The sequence below is a fragment of the Meleagris gallopavo genome, chromosome 2 (assembly GCF_905368555.1).
Source record: "Meleagris gallopavo chromosome 2, MGAL_WU_HG_1.1, whole genome shotgun sequence".
NCBI lineage: Eukaryota > Metazoa > Chordata > Aves > Galliformes > Phasianidae > Meleagris > Meleagris gallopavo.
In genome coordinates, this window is record NC_139405.1 from 71,508,345 (window position 1) to 71,529,289 (window position 20,945).

The window sequence follows — 20,945 nt, forward strand, 5'->3', positions numbered from 1 at the left end:
GGTCAAAAATGACTGAAGCCATCACTTAAGAAAAGGCGAAGATAAGTGTAGCAGCACAGTCCTTTTTGTGTATGAATCAGATATGAATGACATGGGACAATAAAACAACAGAATGCTTCTGTAATGTGCTTGTATAGTTGGCTTATACAAAGAAATCTGTGTTTTGTTCATGGTGGGCCGTAAAGATATCAATGAACTATTCACCTCCCATTCAGAGCTGTGTTGGCCCACTCAGAAACTCAGAAGCAGTCTAGACAATGTCTTCCTCTGGAAAATGGGTAGAAAATTCATCAGACAACTGTTATATAACAAATTGTTACAGAACAAATATGTCTAATCATGGACTGGTAGCCTTCTAGAAGCACCTGACACTCTGGTATCATCCACTCCTTCAGATAATGGAAAGTCACAGCCCAAGAAGAATAGCTCCCCAGTTCAAGCTCTGGGTAGCTGTCACTGGTTGTTCAGGAGTGTTGCTTAGACGGGGGACCTCTCATGTTATGACTGAGAACATGAGAGCTCAGCACCTTCCTTGAAGTGTTTCATCAGTAGATACAATTCATTGTTCATGATACTGTGCCTTGCTTACACAGCAAATGGCTTTTCCTTTCTCTTTTGCTTAGAGTTCTTGCATTCCTCTCAGGCTTAATTATGCTGGTGTGTTTAGGTGTAATAAAATTCATCAGACTTAGTTGTGGTATTCTGCCTTTTTATTACTTAGAAGCCAAAGAACCTTGTTGTTCTTTGACAATAAGTATGCGTTAGAAAGACTCTCAGAAAAAGATGAGACTAGACAAGACTTTTGGCAAAAGATTTATTTCATTTCCTAGGGGTTTTCAAGTGAAATCTCTTCCATTTATGAGCCAAAAAATAGAAATAAAACAAACAAGCAAAAGAAAACCTCACAATATCTGTCACAATATCCAGTAACTGTGACACTTTAAAAAGAAACTTGCAATTTGAATTCTTGTTTTGTATAGAAACATTAACAAGAAATTTATTAACTTAAACTCAAAATAGACCATTTCGTATTCAGATCTGTATTTGAGAAAGCAACATAAGGGGAGGGACCAGAGTTGAAGATTCTTACTGTCTTTTTCGTGTCACTGATCATTAGACTAACAACTTCACTGATCAGTTTTATTCGGACCATAGTTGTGCATCATACAATTTCTAGTACCTTACTGTCAGCAGCAAATAGATTCACAAATACCACAGCATTCCTTCTCTTTCCTGCAGTCGTTTTTGAACAAGCTGAAATGTTGCCACAAATGTGCCTCTTTGGCATATTCAGCCAAACATGGGGAAGCCTGTGCTTGCTATTCATGCAGTAGACTGCCTTGCAGCATTAGGTGTGTTCTCACAACAAACCAGCAGGACCTGAGCTTGCAGCGAGGACATTCTTCCCCTTCTGTAACCAAAGGGATATTTTTGCTTTCTGCACTTCCTTCTGCCTAGATATACATTAATTCATTAGTGAGAGGGAATATGTTCCCAGTATAAGAAGAAGAAAAGTTTATGATACCGTAAGTTAACACACATTTGTACTTTTGATTCAACAGGTGAAGGGCGGTACTTCAGGAAAAAAATTAAAAACAACTAAGCTTAAATAAGTTCAATTTTAAAAATGGAAATCTGAGGTCACTACTATGGTCTAAACACAACAAAGCACATGGTAGGGATAGGTATTATTTCTAATATACCAGTTTATTCCGTTTAACTTGATTTTTTTAACAGTTTTTGATTAGTTTGAATTCTATTCCTTTTTGGCTTTGTTTTTTTGTTTGGTGTTTTTTTGTTTGGTTGTTGGGAGTTGTTTTTTTTTTTTGCTTTTTCTCAAAATTTTTTGGTATGGTAACCACATAATTTGTTGTTAAATTTTATCCAAGATAAACAGGTTTACATTCTTTTTGCATCTTGATATTGTTCCCCTCATTTTGATGCAAAAGTTAAGAAGTTACTAAATAGAGTTAAAGAAAGCAGAACTTTTTTGTTTATGAATTTAGCTTCAAAAATAAAAGGGGGTAAGCTCTGTACTTCTTAGTGCTAAGCATACTTTTGCATTCCATTTGTACTTAAAAAAAATCGTTGAAATTTATCCATCAGATATATTTCAAATATTCTGAGGCACATCTTTGCTACCAAAGCATATTCACACCCATCATCCATTTGCAAATTCCTTGTTTTATAAAGTAATAGTAGTGTAAAACAGTTCTTAAGGTTTTAATAGTAATGAAATATTTTCTTGACAAGTATGTTTTTTTGCATTTCAAGTGTTTTCAAAAAGACGAGGTCTCTGGATCAGAAACTATACGTCAGTATGTATTTGCCTTGGGATTTATAATAAGGTTCAGCAGTAAGTTCTGTTTCTGCTGAACATAATTACAACTTTTAGTATGAGACTGAATTTACCAAGGGACTATCCAATAATTAAGATGTGAAAAAAAGGCCATCATTAAAAAAAATAGGATTTCATGCTTCTGTTTTAGAAATAAAAATGAAAATAAAATGCTTCACTTACCCTATAGAACTGAACATAATATTTGACCATTATATTTTCTTAAATAGTGCTTCCCTAGTTCCCAAATAAATAAAACAGGAAAGTTAAAAATATGTTTCCAAATATAATGCATTGGTTGATCTTCATCCCCTGTAATTTTATCCATCCAAAAATTAAAGTTTTAGGATAAGCTGTTTCCAAGACCTAGAGCAGTCAGTGGAAAGAAATATGCTGGTGTCCGAAGAATTCTAGAATTTTTTGTGCTGTCTGTAGAATTTGACTATGATCTATTACAAATGAGTTGTTTTCTCCTCCCTTTTTCTGGAGGATTTACATGTGCAAAGTTAAATTTGGGTTGGGTTGCCCCTTCTCCTTTCTCATTTGTTTGCTTTATTTAAATTTTGATCTACTTTTCTGTTGGAGTCGGTGATATGGATTGTCCTCCGAGGATGACTCTTATTCTCTCCTGTCTGTGTGGCTTAGATAAAATGTTTAAATTCAGTAAGTCACTTTTAGTCACTTTGAATACCTAAAACGCAGTAAATTTAACTCAAATATAATTTTCAAAATGCAGTAGTTTTTTATTTCAGGTATTTCATATCATCAAATGATGATAAGCAAAGAGTACAACTGTTGCAAATGATGACTTAGAACTATTGGCAAAATATGCATATTTAAATGTGGTTATTTATACAGTTTAATACAAGGATATAGATAACTTGGAATGAAGAACAAAGATTTTTCTTCAAAAAATAATATTACAGGAAATTATAAATATCTATCTTTGTACAATTTCTTCATGCAGTGTTGTGGCACCAACAGTTAAAAAAAAATCTCATTTACCAAGGAACAGAAGCGAAGAACAGTCTTTCCCTATGTAACATTTTGGTGAGACCACTCTTATAACACTTATTCACACTGCAAAGAATGTGTGAAGAGAAAACTCAGAACAGAGCCACGTAAGTGATCCAAGGTTAAAAAAAAAGCCAAAAATATGGGACTGAAGGTGCTCCAACTAGCTTATCACAAGGAAGGTCAAAAGTGTAGGTATTTACAAATGGAAAAAAATATAACTGAGACAGCTTGAAATATACTCCATAAAAACTTTGAAGGACCTTTTTGCATGTGTGGAAGCGTAAATGAATTCTTCAAGTGTAATCAGGCAAGCTAGAAATAAAGAGTTAAGGGAAAGGAAAATTATAAGTGGTACAACGCATGTACCCTAATGTGGGAATCTAAAGCTGAGATGAAGTTTAGGCTCTTTAGAACCAAACACCTTTACAGAACAATATGTCTCATCATAATTGGTGCCTGAGATGATGTAGAATATATCTGGTCATAGGCTAGCGAATGTGACTTCCACCTACAGGAAAGGCAGGAAGGAGGATCCAGGGAATTACAGACCTATAAGTCTGACCTCTACAGCAGGGAAGGTTTTGGAGCAGATCATCTTGAATGTTACCACAGGGCACATACAAGACAACTGACTGATTGGAGACAGCCAGCATAGGTCATGAAAGATAGGTCCTGCCTGAGTAACCCAATCTTGTTCTACAAGATGACCCATTTAGTAGGTAAGGGCTATGATGTTGTTCACCTAGACTTTAGTAAAGCATTTGACACTTCATCACAACATTCTTCTGGAGAAATTGACTGTTCATGGCTTGGATAGATGTGTAGTTTGCAGATGAAGGACTGGCTGGACAGCTAAGCTCAAAGAGTGGAGTTCAGTCCACTTGGTTGCCAGTCACCAGTGGTGATCATAAGGGCTCAGTACTGGGGCCAATTGTGTTTAATATTTTTATTAACAATCTGATGAGGAGACTGAGTGCATCCTTAGTAAATACATAGATGATGCTAGATTATGTGAGTCATAGCAACCTGATGCGAAATACAGCCTGAGGGAAGAGTAGCTGGAAAGTTGTCCAGCAGAAGACCTGGGAGTGCTGGTCAGGAGTCAGCTCCACATGAGCCAGCAGCATGCCCAGGTGACCAAGACAGCTGACAGCATCCTAGCATGCATCATAAACAGCAGTATGGATAGCAGAACCAAGGAAGTTATTGTCCCCTTCTTCATGGCACTGGTGAAACAGTGTACTGCATTCAGTTTTGGGCCCCTGACTACAAGTATATTGAGTTGCTTGAGCATATACAGAAAAGAGCAATGAAGCTGGTGAAAGGAATAGAAAACAAGACTTATCAGGAGCAGTTGAGGGAGTCAGGGTTGTTTAATCTGGAGAAGAGGAAGGCACAGGGACACCTCATTGCTCTCTATAACCACCTGAAAGGAGGCTATAACAAGGTGCTTTTCTCAGGTGACAAGTGATAGGACACAGGGATACAGTCTCAAGTTGTACTAGGGGAGGTTTAAATTGGGTATCAAGAAGAATTTTTTTGTGGAGAGAGTGGTCAAGAATTGGAACAGGGCAGTGGTGGTGTTCCCACCCCTGGAGGTATTTAAGAAATGAGGACGTGGAACTTTAGGGACATCCTTTTGTGATGGGATTTGGTAGGTCTGAATGACAGTTGGACTTGGTGATCTTGAAGGTTTTTTCTAACCTAGATAATTCTATGATTCTACACCCATTTCTCTTGCACTCTAGTGAGAAGAATGAAGGTGACAAGGTCAGACTGAGGTACTTCCATTTTTTATGTCACAGTTAGGTGAGAAGTATCCCAGTCTAGTGACAGACTGTTTTTCAGGAGATGTAGTGTTTTCACCAGAAAAACAATAATCTGTATTTTTCTTTCCATTGGGGAGGAAAATTTATCCCCTTGTCTGAGTGTGAAGAGGGAATCTTTCAGTAGTTTAGATCAGTAGTGGATTATCACAAGACTTTTCACTTCAGTTTTCAATTTGAAATTACAGATCTAACTTCCATTTGTGACTGCTATGACTGTACTGAGATTAGCATTTACCATATCACTCTCTACAGCTGGTATCAGTGAAAATATTTATGCACACAGTGAGAGGAGAAAAGTATCTGCCAAAGCCTGTGGGTGCCACTAAAAACAACATTTCTTTCAAATCTGTGTTTTTGTACAGTGTGCAGCACAATCGTACCCTCCTTACAGTTCAAAATACCAAGCACTACCATAATACAAATAATAAATTAAAAATAATTCTTGCCCTGTAGTAATAATTATATCTAGAGCAAATCTGTCACTGTAAGTGCAAGAGAGTGTCAGTTATGCCATTCCACTGAGATGGGAGATGTTGACTCTGTAAGGAAGTCCCTTGTAACAGATGCAGCTGTAAAGGCTAGTTTTAACTTTAAGCTGTCCTTGGATTTTTGATAAACTGATATGGTGCCTATGAAAATAAAACTATATAAAATATGTACATGTAGAGGTCCTTTAGGCTTAGCCTATGGACAGTAAACCAGTTTATACTTTTAAACACTATGATGATAGCAATCATTCTTATATACTTTATTCATTGAGAGATGATGGGGTGGTACCAAAGCCAGATAACTAAAAACCAGATGGATTGTGAAGTCTGTGCCTGGTCTTCTCAGTATAAATTGCTGAACGGAGTGTTCCTTCTTACCAACATTTGGCAGAGAATATACTCGCATTGTGTTGTGTTTTTTAATTGCAAACCATTGAAGGGTTTGTGTGATGGTGATGGAATGCTGACCTCACTGAAGAAAGATGGGTTTTTCCTTAGTTAATGAATAATAGTTGCCATTTTCTGTAATTGCTCCCCCTCCTTTACTGTCACAAATGGTCTTATGATAATAATCATAGTATATAATCTGACACAAGTGCTCTTAAAGAAATTTCTAGTAAAGGACTGCAGCCTCTGTGGGAGGTAACTGTCGGAATTATCTTAAACCACTACCTGTCTTCCACTACAATAGAAAAGGCCTTTAATCGAAATAATCCTTTTTCAAACGAGCAACTTTTTTTCCCTCTGCAATTCACTCATCTCAAAAAGAGCACTATAGCTTTTGTGCATAACTTAATTCATTCTTCAAGACAAGTACAAAATTTGTCACTGACATTTAGCGCCAGCCGTAGGCAATGGATAAAATGAACTAGTTAGCAATTTAACCTGTAAAAAAAACAGAGTGGGATGAACAATTTTCTGCCATCAAAGCAAATGGCTAACATTTAGCAAGATTTTATTTTTATTTTTCAGCCCATCCCATCCTCAAGAAGAAAGAAGTCAGGCTAACATTTTTTCTGGGTCCTAAATCTTCCTCTCAGCCTATTTCTTTAATGGTTTAAAGTAAATGACTATCCAGAGGATAATTAGGCACTGTGCTGTCGCATCGTGTCAGGTCACAGCTGGATTTAGTCAGCATTAACCTTTGGGGAGAATTGGAATATCAGTATCATTTAAAATTAAAGACGTGTAAGCAGGCATTTCTGGAGATGTTAGAAAAGTAATTGTCTGTAAATTGTTTGACCTTGAGATTTAATTGCATGCACAACACACATTCTCGCAAGAACCCTGGACTGTGTTCATTCTCTTGCACCTTCCATAATTCTCACTTTACAGAACACATTAAGCTACCTGTGGATTTTTCTGTAAAATATTAAAGATTGTTTTTTACTGAGAACAAATGCTTTAAAGCAAGACTTCTTACAAACAAAACTGTGAAATAAGCTATAGTATGGATCTCACTTACTTATTTTAATTTCTGTCTTTTTATACAATTGGAAATGTTTATATACACATATAAAATACTCCTGTTAAAGAGCTATGCTTAATTTTTATTCCTTTTTTTTTTTTCTTCTAACAAGTTTGCATATTATGCCTTATTCCCTTTTTCCCTAATGAGACAGCTTATGCTTTCAAAGTCCCTCAAGCTAGGCAAATCTCTCCACTGCTTCCACTGTTAATAATGAAACTTCATAATTATACAAATCCAAGGTGGCCAATCAGCTTCTCAGGCTGAGCCTTCGGGTACCTCATGCATTATTTATGTGGTGCTCGGGCCTGTGAACTCACTTGCTTATATTAGAAGCCTAATTAATATTTAATCACATGTAGAAAGGGCACACAAAGCTGTGCTAGCCCCTAAAAGAAGTGCAAGTGTATACAGGTGCTTGTTTGCTTATGTGTGTGTGGATGCTATAATACACACACTCAGACATGCTGATTAGAAATACGCATCTCACACTGGGAAATAGATAAGTCTTTGAAGAAGCTAACATACAACAATAAAGACATATATGGTTTTGATCCTGAATACGAAGCGGCTTTCTCAGGTGATACTGAAACCAGTTGAGACTCTCCAGGAAGATTTGAGTATATGAAAACCAGTGTGTTCAAGTGTCTTGGCTCAGTAATTACTTTCTACATTGCTAAAGACAGAACCCTGGGGCCAGATTTGCCATTCACAACACTACGTGAATAGCACTAAGTCATCAGTTGCAAAGGAGTTCTTGCTTTTATGCCCATGAGAAAAAAAATATATCCCATGTACCCTCACTTTAAGGGTATATGTCATAGCCATCTCTTTTTTGGCTTGAGGATGTTGGAGAATCCTAGTTGTTAGTTTGTATAAGGAAGAAAACTCTTGAAACAACCATATTTATGATAATGATACTTGGTATTATACAGACCAACCATAGGTGAAACATTGCTGGACCTGGTGCTCACCAATGCAAGGGAGATCATTAAAGAGGTTAAGATTGGAAGCAGTCTGGTCTGTAGCACCCAGGCCCTGGTAAAATTCATGATCTCAATGAATATGGGCCTGGCAAAGAGCTGAGTCAGGACCCTGAACTTCAGGAGAGTGAATTTCAGGGTGTTTAAGGAACAACTGGATGGGATCCCTTGGGAAACTGTCCTTTCCTTGTCCTGCAGGAAACTAGTGTGGCTGAGCAAGGACAAACTGAGGGAAAAGAAGGAAAAGTATAGACTGAGAAAGCAGAAATGGGTGGCCTGGGAAGAATATAGGGATGCTGTCCAGACATGTAGAGATGGGAAAAGCCAAGGCACAGATAGCACTGAACTTGGCAAGGGATGTGAAAAATAACAGGAAGGTATACTGTAAGTACATAGGTCAGAAATAGGCAAAGAAGGTCAGAAAAAAATAGGTCAGAAATAGATAGGCAAAGGAGAGAGTATACCCTCCGACAAATGAGAAGGGAGGACTGGTTTCAGTAGACACAGAGAAGGCTGAGCTACTCAACAAGTTCTTTGCCTGAGTCTTCACTGCCAGGCAGGCTTCCTACACCTCTCACATCCCTGAACATCTAGGCAAGAGTTGAGATTGCAAAATCTCTCCTACGATAAGAACAGAGCATGTCCAAGACTGCCCCATGAGGCTGAATGTGTACAAGTCTATGGGGACAGACAACATTCATCCCAGAGTGTAAAAGATTATTCTTTTGCACCTTTGTCTCAAAACTTGCTATGGAACACTGATGGTCAAGTCCTGGTCAAAGGTTGAGAAATCCTTTGCCTAAAGGATGCAGATGAACAAGTCCAGGCAAGTCCTAGTCAAAGTAGGTGAAATCTTTTGTCTAAAGATTTGCAGGCCAGGGGTAATGAGAGAGAGAGATATAAACAGCTTAATGGTCAGAAAGCAGTCTTCTGTGTATCCTGAGGAAGATCGCCATCTCAGGGGGTACTGTATGTGACTCTTACCCAAGCGCCCAGGAAAGCCACATTGCAGAAGAAGAAGGATAAAAAAGGGAAAAACAACCAAGAGGGTTGGTAGAGGGAGGTAGGTGTTTGACATCAGATGTCTCACGACATGATGCCTGCTTGCTGATGGACTCTCCTGGGCCTGCTACTTGAGACCTTCCTCTTCCTCCTGGGGCTGCTATTTCTGTACCTGCTTGTTGCCTAAGGCTGGCCACTCTGCTGCTGCTCTCCCCTTCGCTTTTGCTTCTGACCATCTGAACGGCGTGCAATGGGATGCTGCTGGATCTTAGTGGTTAATATCTCCACTTTATAGAATTATTGCTTCTTTCCTATCTTTCCTATAGCCTGCTTTCCCTTACCCACCATCCTAAATTCATAATAGTCACCAGCCTCCCCCTCCCCATCTCCCTGATTGATTAAGATTTGTAATAAACTGGTTGGGCCAACATTTGAACCAGTTGTTTCTTAATCTCACATTGGGTATATATATATATATATATATAAAAGAACCTCCTCTCCCTCCTATAAATTGGAGTGAGACACTGGGGTTCAGAAAGAATTGGCTGATGTATTTGGCAAGCCATTCTTCATCATTTTTGAAAACTCGTGGTTGTGAGGCAAAGTCCCCAGTGACTGGAAAAATTCTTCATTTTCAAGAAATAGAGAAAGGAAAACCTGGGGAACCACATGCCAGTGAGCCTCAACTCTGTGCCTGGGAAGAAATGGAATGGATCCTCCTGGAAAAAATGTTAAGGCAAATGTGAGATGAGAAGGTGATCCAAGGCAGCCTGTGTGGCTTCACCAAGGGCAGATCATGCCTGACTAGTCTGGTGGCCTTCTACAATGGAGTGATGAAATTGGTGGACACAGGGCAACTGATGTTGTCTACCTGGAGTTGTGCAAGGTTTTTGGCATGGTTCCACACCACATACTTATCTTTAAATTGGAGATACATGGATTTGAAAGCTGGATTACTAGGTGGATAAATAATTGGTTGAATGATCACAGCCAGAAGATCAATGGATCTGTGTCCAGGTAGTACTCAGTTATGAGTGGTATCATCCAGGAGTCTGTCTTGAGACTGGTGCTTTCCAGTATCTTTATTGATAATGCAGATGAGTGTACTCTCAGCAAGTTTACTGATGACACCAGGCTGGGTGGTACAGTTGACACAATAAAAGGAAGGACCACCATCCAGAGGGATCTGGACAAGTTTGGAAAGTGGACCCATGGGAATCTAATGAGGTTCAACAAGGCAAAGTGCAAGATGTTACACTTATGTAGGGGCCATCTCAGATATGTGTAAAGATACTCATTGAGAATAGCCCTGTAGAGAAGGTCTTGGGTGCCCTGGTGGATGAAAAGCTGGATGTGAGTCAGCAATGTGTGCTTGCAGCCCAGAAAACCAACAGGGTTCTGGGCTGCATCAAAGTAGGAGTGACCAGCAGGAAGATGGAGATGATTGTTCCCTCTACTCTGCCCTCCCGAAGCCCCATCTAAAGTACTGCATCCAGGCCTGTGGCTCCGAGCACAGGAAAGGAGTGGAGCTTTTGGAGCAGGTCCAGGGGATAAAATCTTTATGATTCCATGATGATGATTCAAGTTCTCTACAATCTCTGACTTATGATGATACGCTACGAAAAATGCTTGATGAGAAGGGGATGCCTATCTAGAAAATTCTCTGAGTATGATTCATCATATCAACTTATTAAAAAAAAAAAAAAAAAAAAGTTTTCCTTTGGTGACAAATGCAAAACTTCAAAAGGGAGGGAATTCCAGTAAAGGCTCTGGTGAGGCCACACATGCAGTGCTGTGTCCACTTCTAGGTTCCCCAGTAGAAGAGAGATGTGAACATACTGAAAATAGTCCAAAGAAGGATCATAAGCATGATCAAAGGACAGGAGCATCTCTCCTAGGAGGAAAGACTGAGGGAACTGGGACTTCTCACTTTGGAGAAGAGAAGCCTTAGGGGATATCTTATCAATGTGTATATAGATATGTAGGGAGGGTGCAAAGAGGATAGGGCCAATCTCTTTTCAGTGTTGCCAAGTGCCAGAACAAGAGGCATTGGGTCCAAGCTGCAACTTAGGAGGTTCCATCTGAACATCAGGAAGCACTTCTGTACTATGCAGGTTGAAACAATTCTTCAAATATAATTCCAAATTGTAAATAGTTTAATTACTCCAAAAATTCATCTGGGTAAAACTTGTTGAAATTGCATCTTGCAGAAAGTGATATTGATTCAGGTTCAGAAACCTTATGAAAAGTTAAACTGGTAAGGAGTCTCTGCAGTCTTGAATGAAGTGTACTACACAAAAAAAAATGCATTATAATTGTTAAACAATTTAGTGAGGTACTATAAATATTGCAATGACTGTCCAAATGAAGCATCATTCTTTCCCCTTCCAGGCTCACTTCCTTCTTAAAAGGCAGATTCCAGAGCTTAAATTTGTCTAAATTAGAATCTTTAATTACATTATTGTATAAGGTAAAACTGCTTACCATTGCATCCTCCAAACTAATCTTGGTGCAAAATATTTCTTATGAAACAACTTAAAAGATGCAGGAAATTCTGTGAGTTCATATGGTTGACCTCAAAGTTCGTAACAGCAAAAAGTTCCTAATAAACAATGAAATGCTTCTTGATGAATCAATTTAATTTGGTACAGAGGACTTTCCGTAGTAAACTGATGGAAATAAATTAGTTAGCTCACCATGCACTCCATATCATTCCATTTATGTAATATATGTACATACAATATATTGACATCAGTTTGCTAAGCACCACTGGCAATCACAGCAAAAATAGATAAGCATATATTAATTTAGTAATATATTTTAAGTGAAACTAAATTTCAATTTATCTTGATTTTTTTCTCCTTTCAGGGACAAAAATAGTGAGGGATTAAATGTATGCCAGGAACCCTGTACCAAGCATCTGGCAAATTTATGGGTTCTTGCATCCATTTTCCAGTGCTACAGTCCCAGAGGTGCATGAAATGAGAAGAAACATTTGTTGTAGTTCCATAGAGAGTTTGTAATTTCATAACTCTTATTTAAGATACTTCCATGTAAAAAAATAAAAGACTTGTAACCATGTTTACACTGGCTCCTTACAACGACAGGCATCCAGAATTTGAACTGACACCGTATATGTTTAGTGGGGAACAATCCTTCATTAATGAGAACTAGGTGAAGCAGTGATTTTCTATTTTTATCCACTTGTCTTTTACACTCTAGTTACTATTTTAACAACAGAGTAGGTAAGTATAATGACAAACAGTGCTGAATAGCAGCTGCAGATGTAAAATGATCTGTTTTAAGCAATCTTGAAAAAGTGGGTTGTTTTTTTCAGTATCATACGAAAATATTTTCCAAGATTTTTCCACGTTGTGCTTGTTTGCTAAATACATCATTATACCACTAACTTCAGACCTTAAACTTGATCTGCCTAAGGCTTGTCTATTCAAAGGAAAAAAATAGAGGGGAAAAAAAAAATGAAAAAAAAAAGATTTAAAAGATTACTAGCTTCCATATTCCATTCCACTTTCAATACAGGATTGTTCCATTAACTGTATTCTCTAATGGTCTGGTCAGCCTACCATTAAATTATTCAAATCAGGATAAGGGATCTGATTCTCATCTGGCAGATGTCAGTATAGTTTCATTGATTTAAATAAGGCTATACCAATTTACATCTCCCATGAATCATGCTTATCATTACAATCAGAATGATTAAATGATTAGTTTCCTAGTATATTAGCATAAATTGGTTATAACTAATGAGTGCTCATAATTTTCTGCCTTTTTATAAAGCCCTTTTTCAAGCATAGGAGCATTCACCTGGTAGAAGGTAGGGAAAAAAAAAAAGAAGACAAATGCTCAACACAAAACTTACTTTACAGCAAAGGTAAAAACTAAAGATGTGCTATCAAAACTTTTTTCCATAGAATGAGTTCACAGAATCATAAAATCACAGAATATCCCAAGCTGGAAGGGACCCAGAAGGATCACCAAGCCCAAATCCTGGCTCCATGCAGCACCATCCAAAATGAGACCTTATGTCTCTTTATGTCTGAGAGCATTGTCCAGATGCTCCTTGAGCTCTGGCAGCTCTGGGCCATGACCACTGCCCTCTGGTGAAGAACCTTTTTCCTAACCCACAATCTGATCCTCCCCTGGCACAGCTCCATGCCATTCCCTCGGGCCCTGTCCCTGTCACCAGAGAGCAGAGCTCAGCGCTGCCCCTCCGCTCCCTGTGAGGATCTGCAGCCACCATGAGGCCTCCCCTCAGCTCCTCTGCTCTGGACTGAGCAGACCAAGGGACCTCAGCAGCTCCTCATATGTCTTGCCCTTTAGACCCTTCCCCATCTTCTCAGCCCTGCTTTGAATGCTCTCTAATAGTTTTACGTCCTTCCTAAATTGTATCCCAAACTTCACACAGAATTACGGTGATCAAAGAATCATAGAATTGCTTTTTTTGTTGAAAAAGACCTTCAGGATCATCGAGTCCAACAGCAACTTGACCATACTACCTTAACTCTAACAACCCTCTGCTAAATCATGTCCCTGAATACCACATCCAAATGGTTTTTAAACACAACCAGGGATGGTGACTCAACCACCTCCCTGGGGAGCCTATTCCAGTGCTTAACAACCCTTTCCGTAAAGAAGTTTTTCCCGATATCCAACCTAAACTTACCCTTGTTTGTGCAACCATTTCCCTGAGGAGATTATGTAAGTTAACATATATCCTTGGAAAGAATACGATAAGCCTGGGTCCAGGAAGGCAAGAGGCAGTTCCTTAAGTTTTGTGTACTTCAACTACAAATGTGTGTAAGTGATGCACTGTAAGATCAGAAACTCAGAAACAAGTTATAACTGCTCTGCATACAGCTTGCAAATTAGGCAAAGCAACCGAATAAAGAAAACAGACTATGGACAGTAGAATTAGAACTGATAATGAAATGGTAAAAAATTGCTTTGAATTCAAAAAGGAAAGAAAAGATGGAAGAAATCAAAACAGAGAGAAAAAGAAAGAACATGAAACTAACCTTACAGTCAAAATGTCATTCACATACTTTGTTTTCATTCCGAGAGAGTACATCTATTAAACCCGCTTTTATTAAAAGTGGGGTTTAACTTCACCTTTCAAATGTATATATATATAGAGACATGTTATCAATTTTTCAGTCCTGATCAGAATAATTCATTTCAAATCCTCAGTTCTCTTTTTTTTTTTTTTTTAGTCCAAGATCTCTTTGGAATTTCTATACAAATTTAAGAATATCAAGACCTTGAACTTCACCACAAGTGATCCCAAATGGTTTGCATTGTCAAGAAAAAAATCTTACATGGGAAGCTTTGTTGCTTTTATATATTTGGATAAGTATCTATTGGGTATGTGTTGCAAGCACAGTCTCTTATATGCATTCTACTTACACATATATATTTTTATATATTTATTCATGAAACTGTTCAAAACTGATCCAGAAATTAAACTGATTTTTTTTCCAACAATTAATGCATCAGTAAACTTGATTTCCTCCACAACCCAGATTTCACTTGGGAACCTTTTATAAATCCAAATTAAAAAGAATAACAACAAAAAGAAAGAAGAACTTCATGTTTTTCATTTGTCTGACTTCTCCAAAATAATTGAAACTTGACGGTTACTTTAAAGTTTCAGTTAAAGGAGCTGTCAGTTAAAACTATTTTTCCAAGAGTAATGCACCATTAAATGTATAAAGTACAGCCTGATTTCAGGTGTAGCTTTCCCAGCATTTCCTCGTGTTTTTGTGTCTTCTACTTGGAGGAGCAAAATGTGAAACAGCATACAGACTGAGATCAAATCCATTATTTTTTTCCCTCTGCTTTCCTATGAATGTCTCACCTAGTTTAATTAATACTTGTATTTGCTTCTTGGATACACTCATACAGAAAAATTTCTTCTTCTAAGCTCCCTTCAAAGTCAATGGGAGATTTTCGGTTGACTTCACTGATGTAAGGATGAGACATTATGCAGCCAAAAAAAGTGTTCTTGATGACCCACAGTTGCTGTGCATGTGTTCCCTTTTCAAGTTTTACTCCTTTACCACCTTCCTCCCTCTGAGACTAGAGAAATGCAATAAAGTCTGTATCTTCTCCACAACCTCTGTCTACAGAGTGAGGAAGGAAACAAGAGAATGAAACTGAAGTGTTTGGCACTATATTTCTGCCATCTAGCAGTACAATAAAAATCCTTTTTGCAGTACAGAAACAAGACTCACGTATTCTACATTACAATAGGGAAAAATAAGGGAATTGAACTGACTTGAAATATAGCTGTCTCATTTGACTTTCAGGTATACCTCTAATATATACAAACAGTAATATCTGCTGTATTCTGTAACATTTAATGAAAGCAATTCTATGACCTATAAGCTATTCTTTGCAAAATATTTTGTTTAGGTTAGAGCTGGTGAGAATCTCCTACGTGCTGAGGGTATCTGCACAGTATCTAATGAGTATTTTAATTCCAGGAACTTTGTCACTGGTTTGGAATTTTAGAGAAATTATGGCAATACTTTATAACAATCTCATAAACACAAATGTTTATATTTAGAAAATTTTGGTACAGAATGTGAAATAAAATAGTATTGGCAATCAGTGTCAAGAGCTTAACATTTTGGATTTCACATACTACATATCATTCAAGGGTTACACAAGGAAATAGTGCATTTCAGTTTCATACCTAATCGGTAACCTTTTTCATAGTTTTCCTGCTGTGCTGCCAAGCATCTGCATATTAATAAGTAACGGCATTTAATGAGAGGAAGCACTCCAAAGTAACACACTTAACTCACTGTCTTTATTCACTGTATCATAGTAAAAATGTACGCTTATGCCAAAGGGAAGTTATGCCTTTAAACTGCAACTATAAATTGCAACTAACATGCTGAAGCAAGGATGTCACAGTTACACATAATTACCATTTCTACAGAAACCTGTTTCCTGTGGTGACAGTAACATATTTAAAAGATACCATTTTCAGTCTTTGATGTCACTTTTCTCATACAAAACTCTGGGTTTTCTCACTAAGAGTCCCATTCAATAGCCAGTCTTATCCAGTAAAGCACTTAAGCATATACTTATATCCCATTTATTTCAAAAGAACTTAGGCACATTATTATGATTTTTTCTGAAAAGGGATTGAACTTAAGTATATGTTTCAAGTGCTTTTTCATGCTGAAACCTAAAATAGGAGTCCTAACTGCAATACTACTCATACTCCCTATCATGCAGGATTTTTAATAGCAACAAGTTTTATCAAGTTTTACAGATTTATTTTTCCAAATAATATTTTAGTATCATCTTGCCTTATCATATAGCACATGCTTTAAGCTTATTACAAGCCAACAAAAAGTTTGAAAAAAATATTAATCATATTTGAATCTTTAATACTATACCAGTGCTCCTCATGGCTTAAAGATCTTAAGCTTTAAATACCACAGAACTTTTTTTTTATTTTTTTTGGTATTCGTATTTGAAATGAGAATGCTAAGAAAGGTAACTGCTGCTTATACCACAGGCTGTAAACTAGAAATTCACAGACAAGACATGGGAAAAGCCCCTCTTAAGTCTCCTGCATTTCTCTTTCTATCCTTTGCTTTTTCTTATACACAATCACTGTAACAAAAAAAGATGTTTTCATGAATAAATGTTATGGGACAAAAATACAGTGTAATTGGCTCCCTAAAACTACCGATTTTATTTCCAGCAATCTAGCTATAAATAGTGCCCAGATTGTATAGCATCCCCTGTTCCCCTCATACTAAATACCTCTGCGCTACTCAAAGCCTGGGGAAATGCTTCCAAAGTAGCCCTATAATTGAAGTCACCCTTTACAGAAACGTGTTGTCCAGTACCTCCGTGTTTATTTCTTTATTTGCTGTTACCTTGTTTGTTTGTTTGTTTTACCATGTTTATCACAGCAATTTGTGGTGGTTTTAACGTTTATACACTGTGTATACTAGTCACACTAAGCAGGCTGTCATCATTATTCTTCTGACAGAAAACTGGGTGCAGTTTTCCTCAGGGCCTTTCAGTGATACTCATGAATAGGGTAGACCATAATGACTGTTGAGGTATATATAATGCATTGCCTCTTCTTCATAAGCTGATTACATTTTCTCTCTTAGGATAATTTCTTACAGCTAGAGTACAGAATTGAAAATTCAGAAATGTATTTTCTATTTCTCACTGGGCCACAGACTTCCTATGTGGATCTTGAACAAATTGTTTTACTTACTCTACCTCTGCCTTTCACATCTGAAAAGTAGAGATAAAAGCAACAGGAGCACTTCAAGGCTTACTTCATTAAAATTGGCAAAGAACTTTCAGGTCAATGAACGGAGGCTGCTATAGATTAACATATTAAAAGTTTTAGTATTTTATTTGTGACCTATTTTAATTGATGCAAGATGCTTCTAAAATAGAAACACCAAGAAAATTAAACACAATGCCACGGGCATAGACACCCAGTTTTATAGACCAGTAACTGTACCTGAAAGATATTAATGAGTTTCCTCTCTAACACACTTTAGGAATAACCTACTTCAGATTGAAAGCAAAAATGAAGCTGAATGCAATAGAAATATATACTTCATACTTATACATACATACACATCACATATGGAATAAGTGTGCACTGAGGTACTAGTTAAAAGAAAGAAAAGCATTTCTTCCTTGATTGTGTTATAAGGACACAACTGTCAAGAGCAAAGATAAATGTGGTAGAAATGCTGTGGCAAAAAAAAAGGTGCTTTTAATTAAGTAATAGAAGATTTTATACAAGATCCTTTGTTTAAAATATGTCTTCATATTAATTTGCTTTAGCTAAAGTAAAATAAATAGGTAATATATGAGGAAAAGACATATTTATATTTTTAAAAAATAATAAAATCTGCTTTATTCCAATGGCATTTTTCCTCAGGTTTTTTTCCTTTTAAAAATAAAAATTCCATTTTCCTGTCTGAATTCAAAATGATTGACTGGAGCACAATATTAAGTAATAAATAAAACAGTCCCAGTGCCTGAAAGACTCCTGAATAAAGAGAAAATTATTTTTGGATTTTCCTTCTGATCAGATATGAAATATTCTGAAACGCCACCTCTATAATTTGATAAAAAGCTTGATATCCCCAAATGAAAATAGGATTCAGCACTTTCATTTTTCTGTCTCTAAAGGAACCTCTAGGTAAACTGATTTTAAAAAAATGAAAATCTCAAGCATAAAGGTGGGAGTAATGAAGGAAGTTTAAATATGCGCTGACCTTTGAAATGAACTGCATTCCATGTTGTTTGGCCAAGAAGCTGGCTGTGTTGCTGTCTCCATCAATTTCCACAGCATGAAAGATGTGGGTTTTGGAGCTGCCCTGCTCTCTGGTGGATGTTGATAGGCATCGCTGCAAATACACCGGTGCTGATAGTAACAGCCATATGTTCATTGCTCTGAAATATTAAAAAGAAATCCACAAGGGATAAAAGTATAAGCATCTTCCTTTGTTGTTGTTGTTCACCATAAGAATTTACCCAGAGGTGGCTGTATTTTATTTTCCCCTTCTTTGGTTAAAAAAATAAAATCCGACAATGTTTTATTTAGGAGCAATATTAAAATAAAAAGAAGAAAGCAAAAGAAAATGAATTATTTTGGGAAGCTAAGGCTATTACGCTGTTTGACAGTATCTAAAAACAAAGTAATATTATGTTACATGATTTTATTCAGACAAATTCAAAAATAAAAATGTGTACTGTGTCACAGTTGCATAATTATCTCCTTTTTCCACTCCTGTTTTATTATCTAAGTTTCACTAGTTTTATTCATTAATGATTTGCTAATCTGAAGCTGTTCACTAGACCTACAGGTCAAATAGCATTCTCTCAAAAATTTCAGTTTTTGATATCAAAACAGAAGGTAACCGCTTGAATAGTTCCAGTAACAACATAAACAACTAAATGACTGTGTATCAACTCTTAATATTCATTTTCCATTATATGTCGGTAATATATTCTATTAGATATCAGTTTAAAGGGAATCTTTAATCCAATCATATAATGTCTGGAAAAATAAATGATAGAAAGATGACAAGGTCAAGATTATACATCTGGAAAACACTACAGGTATCTTAATTAGGCAATGTTCATAGCTGCCTGAAAATTTATTCTGTGCATGCTAACACTTAGGCACTACATTCTGGATTTAAAAATATGACAGTAGCAAGTAACGAAATCATCCTGAGTGACACGCTGATGTTTCACCTATGATAAAACAAGGGTAGCATTCAAGTAGATGTACTATTAGTTGCAAACAGTCGTAGAAATCCAACTTACTTTTCCATTACATTCCCACCCTCTTACATATCTGTTTAAGATAGGTACACTACTAGAATTAAAATATTAACTTTAAAATGGATGAGATAAAACATTTTTGCATGTTATAAGTGGTCACATTCATTTACATGCTCACAATGTGTGGAGTAATTACTATTCAAATAGTCTTTTAAAATGGTAGTTAAATAGAAATTATCAGTGGGACCACACAAATAAATAGAAAAAGCCATTGTATCAATCCAATCTTTGAAGATTCACATCTGTCATTACTAAGCTATGTCTTTCAATCACATCTTTCTTAGAAGACCCAGAATTAACTCAAAGCAGCCAGTGACTGAATTAACCCCCCACCACACACGCTCACACACTCACACACAAACACAGAGTAGGTATCTTCTTTTAAATATTAAGTGCAAATTAAGGGGTAACAGAAAAAAAAAAAAAAAACTTCATCTCATAACTCACGGTCTGCAAAAATATAAACCAAATATCTTTAATAAGCACTGCCAGACTGGACAAAATGTATACACTTAACATTTCTGCACAGTTAAAGATGTATCTCAGATCTTGAATGAGATCCTACTAGCTGGACACTTCTGAAAAAGCCTAGTAAAGGGTATCACCTGGAATACCCACTAATTATGTTTGGGGTTTTCTGCCTTTGGATTGCTACCTGCTTCACAGAGGTGAGGGTGTTTTTAGCTGGGTGCAAGTAGCCTACATTTCTGCAGTTGCTCTTCCAATTTTAGCTACATATGTAGTAGTGACACCACTGGTCTTCACTTTGTGTTTTTTAGAACACCAAGGATTGAGGTAGTGGAACTACAATTCCTTTATTTTTCTTAGCTCAGCAATTGTATTACAGCCCATATGAAAGGAAACTCAGTAATCAGTAGAAAGGAAACCACGAAGCTTATGGAAGACTAAATTTCATCTCCCCCATGCAAGGAGATGAAAATTACATCAAGCATTGTCCAGGACAATGCATGAGGCTGAATATTTTTTATCTTGATGTTTCTTCTGCTAATGCAGTTCTATTCTGTATGGACTATTTATTTATGTCACAACTGTGTAGAAAAGATAAATAAATAAATGGCATTGCAACTCAGTCTATTCTGAACGTTATTTCAACTAAGGTTATCTACTAAAAATTCTAATGCAGTGTAGAGCTATGTCAATTTCTTTGTCTAGGTCACTGGACAATTTAAGTTGGCAAACTATCCAGGTGCACAGTATATTGCCACTGTCTTTAGAGAACGAATTCAGGAAGTTCTCCATTCAGCCACAAACAGCTTACAGCAATGTCGTTGGCCTATATTTACAGTAAGTTGAAGTCTAGGGGGTCCACAGAGAAACTGGAGCTGCAAAGAAGTAAAAAATAACACAGTTGATAACCTAGACCCATTCTGTACAATTTATGCTGAATTTCCAGAATAAGTAATCAAAATCACTGTATTCCTGAGCATT

General features: G+C 36.9%; 1 protein-coding gene across 1 annotated transcript in view; it reads right to left on the minus strand.

The window, feature by feature from the left end:
* The window catches only part of LOC146545017 (uncharacterized), a 201,091-nt gene that overhangs the window by 140,257 nt on the left and 39,889 nt on the right, over positions 1-20,945 (minus strand). Inside the window, 1 exon segment of the mRNA XM_085218439.1 lies at positions 18,422-18,599. Within this exon segment, the coding sequence (XP_085074565.1) occupies positions 18,422-18,599 (178 nt within the window).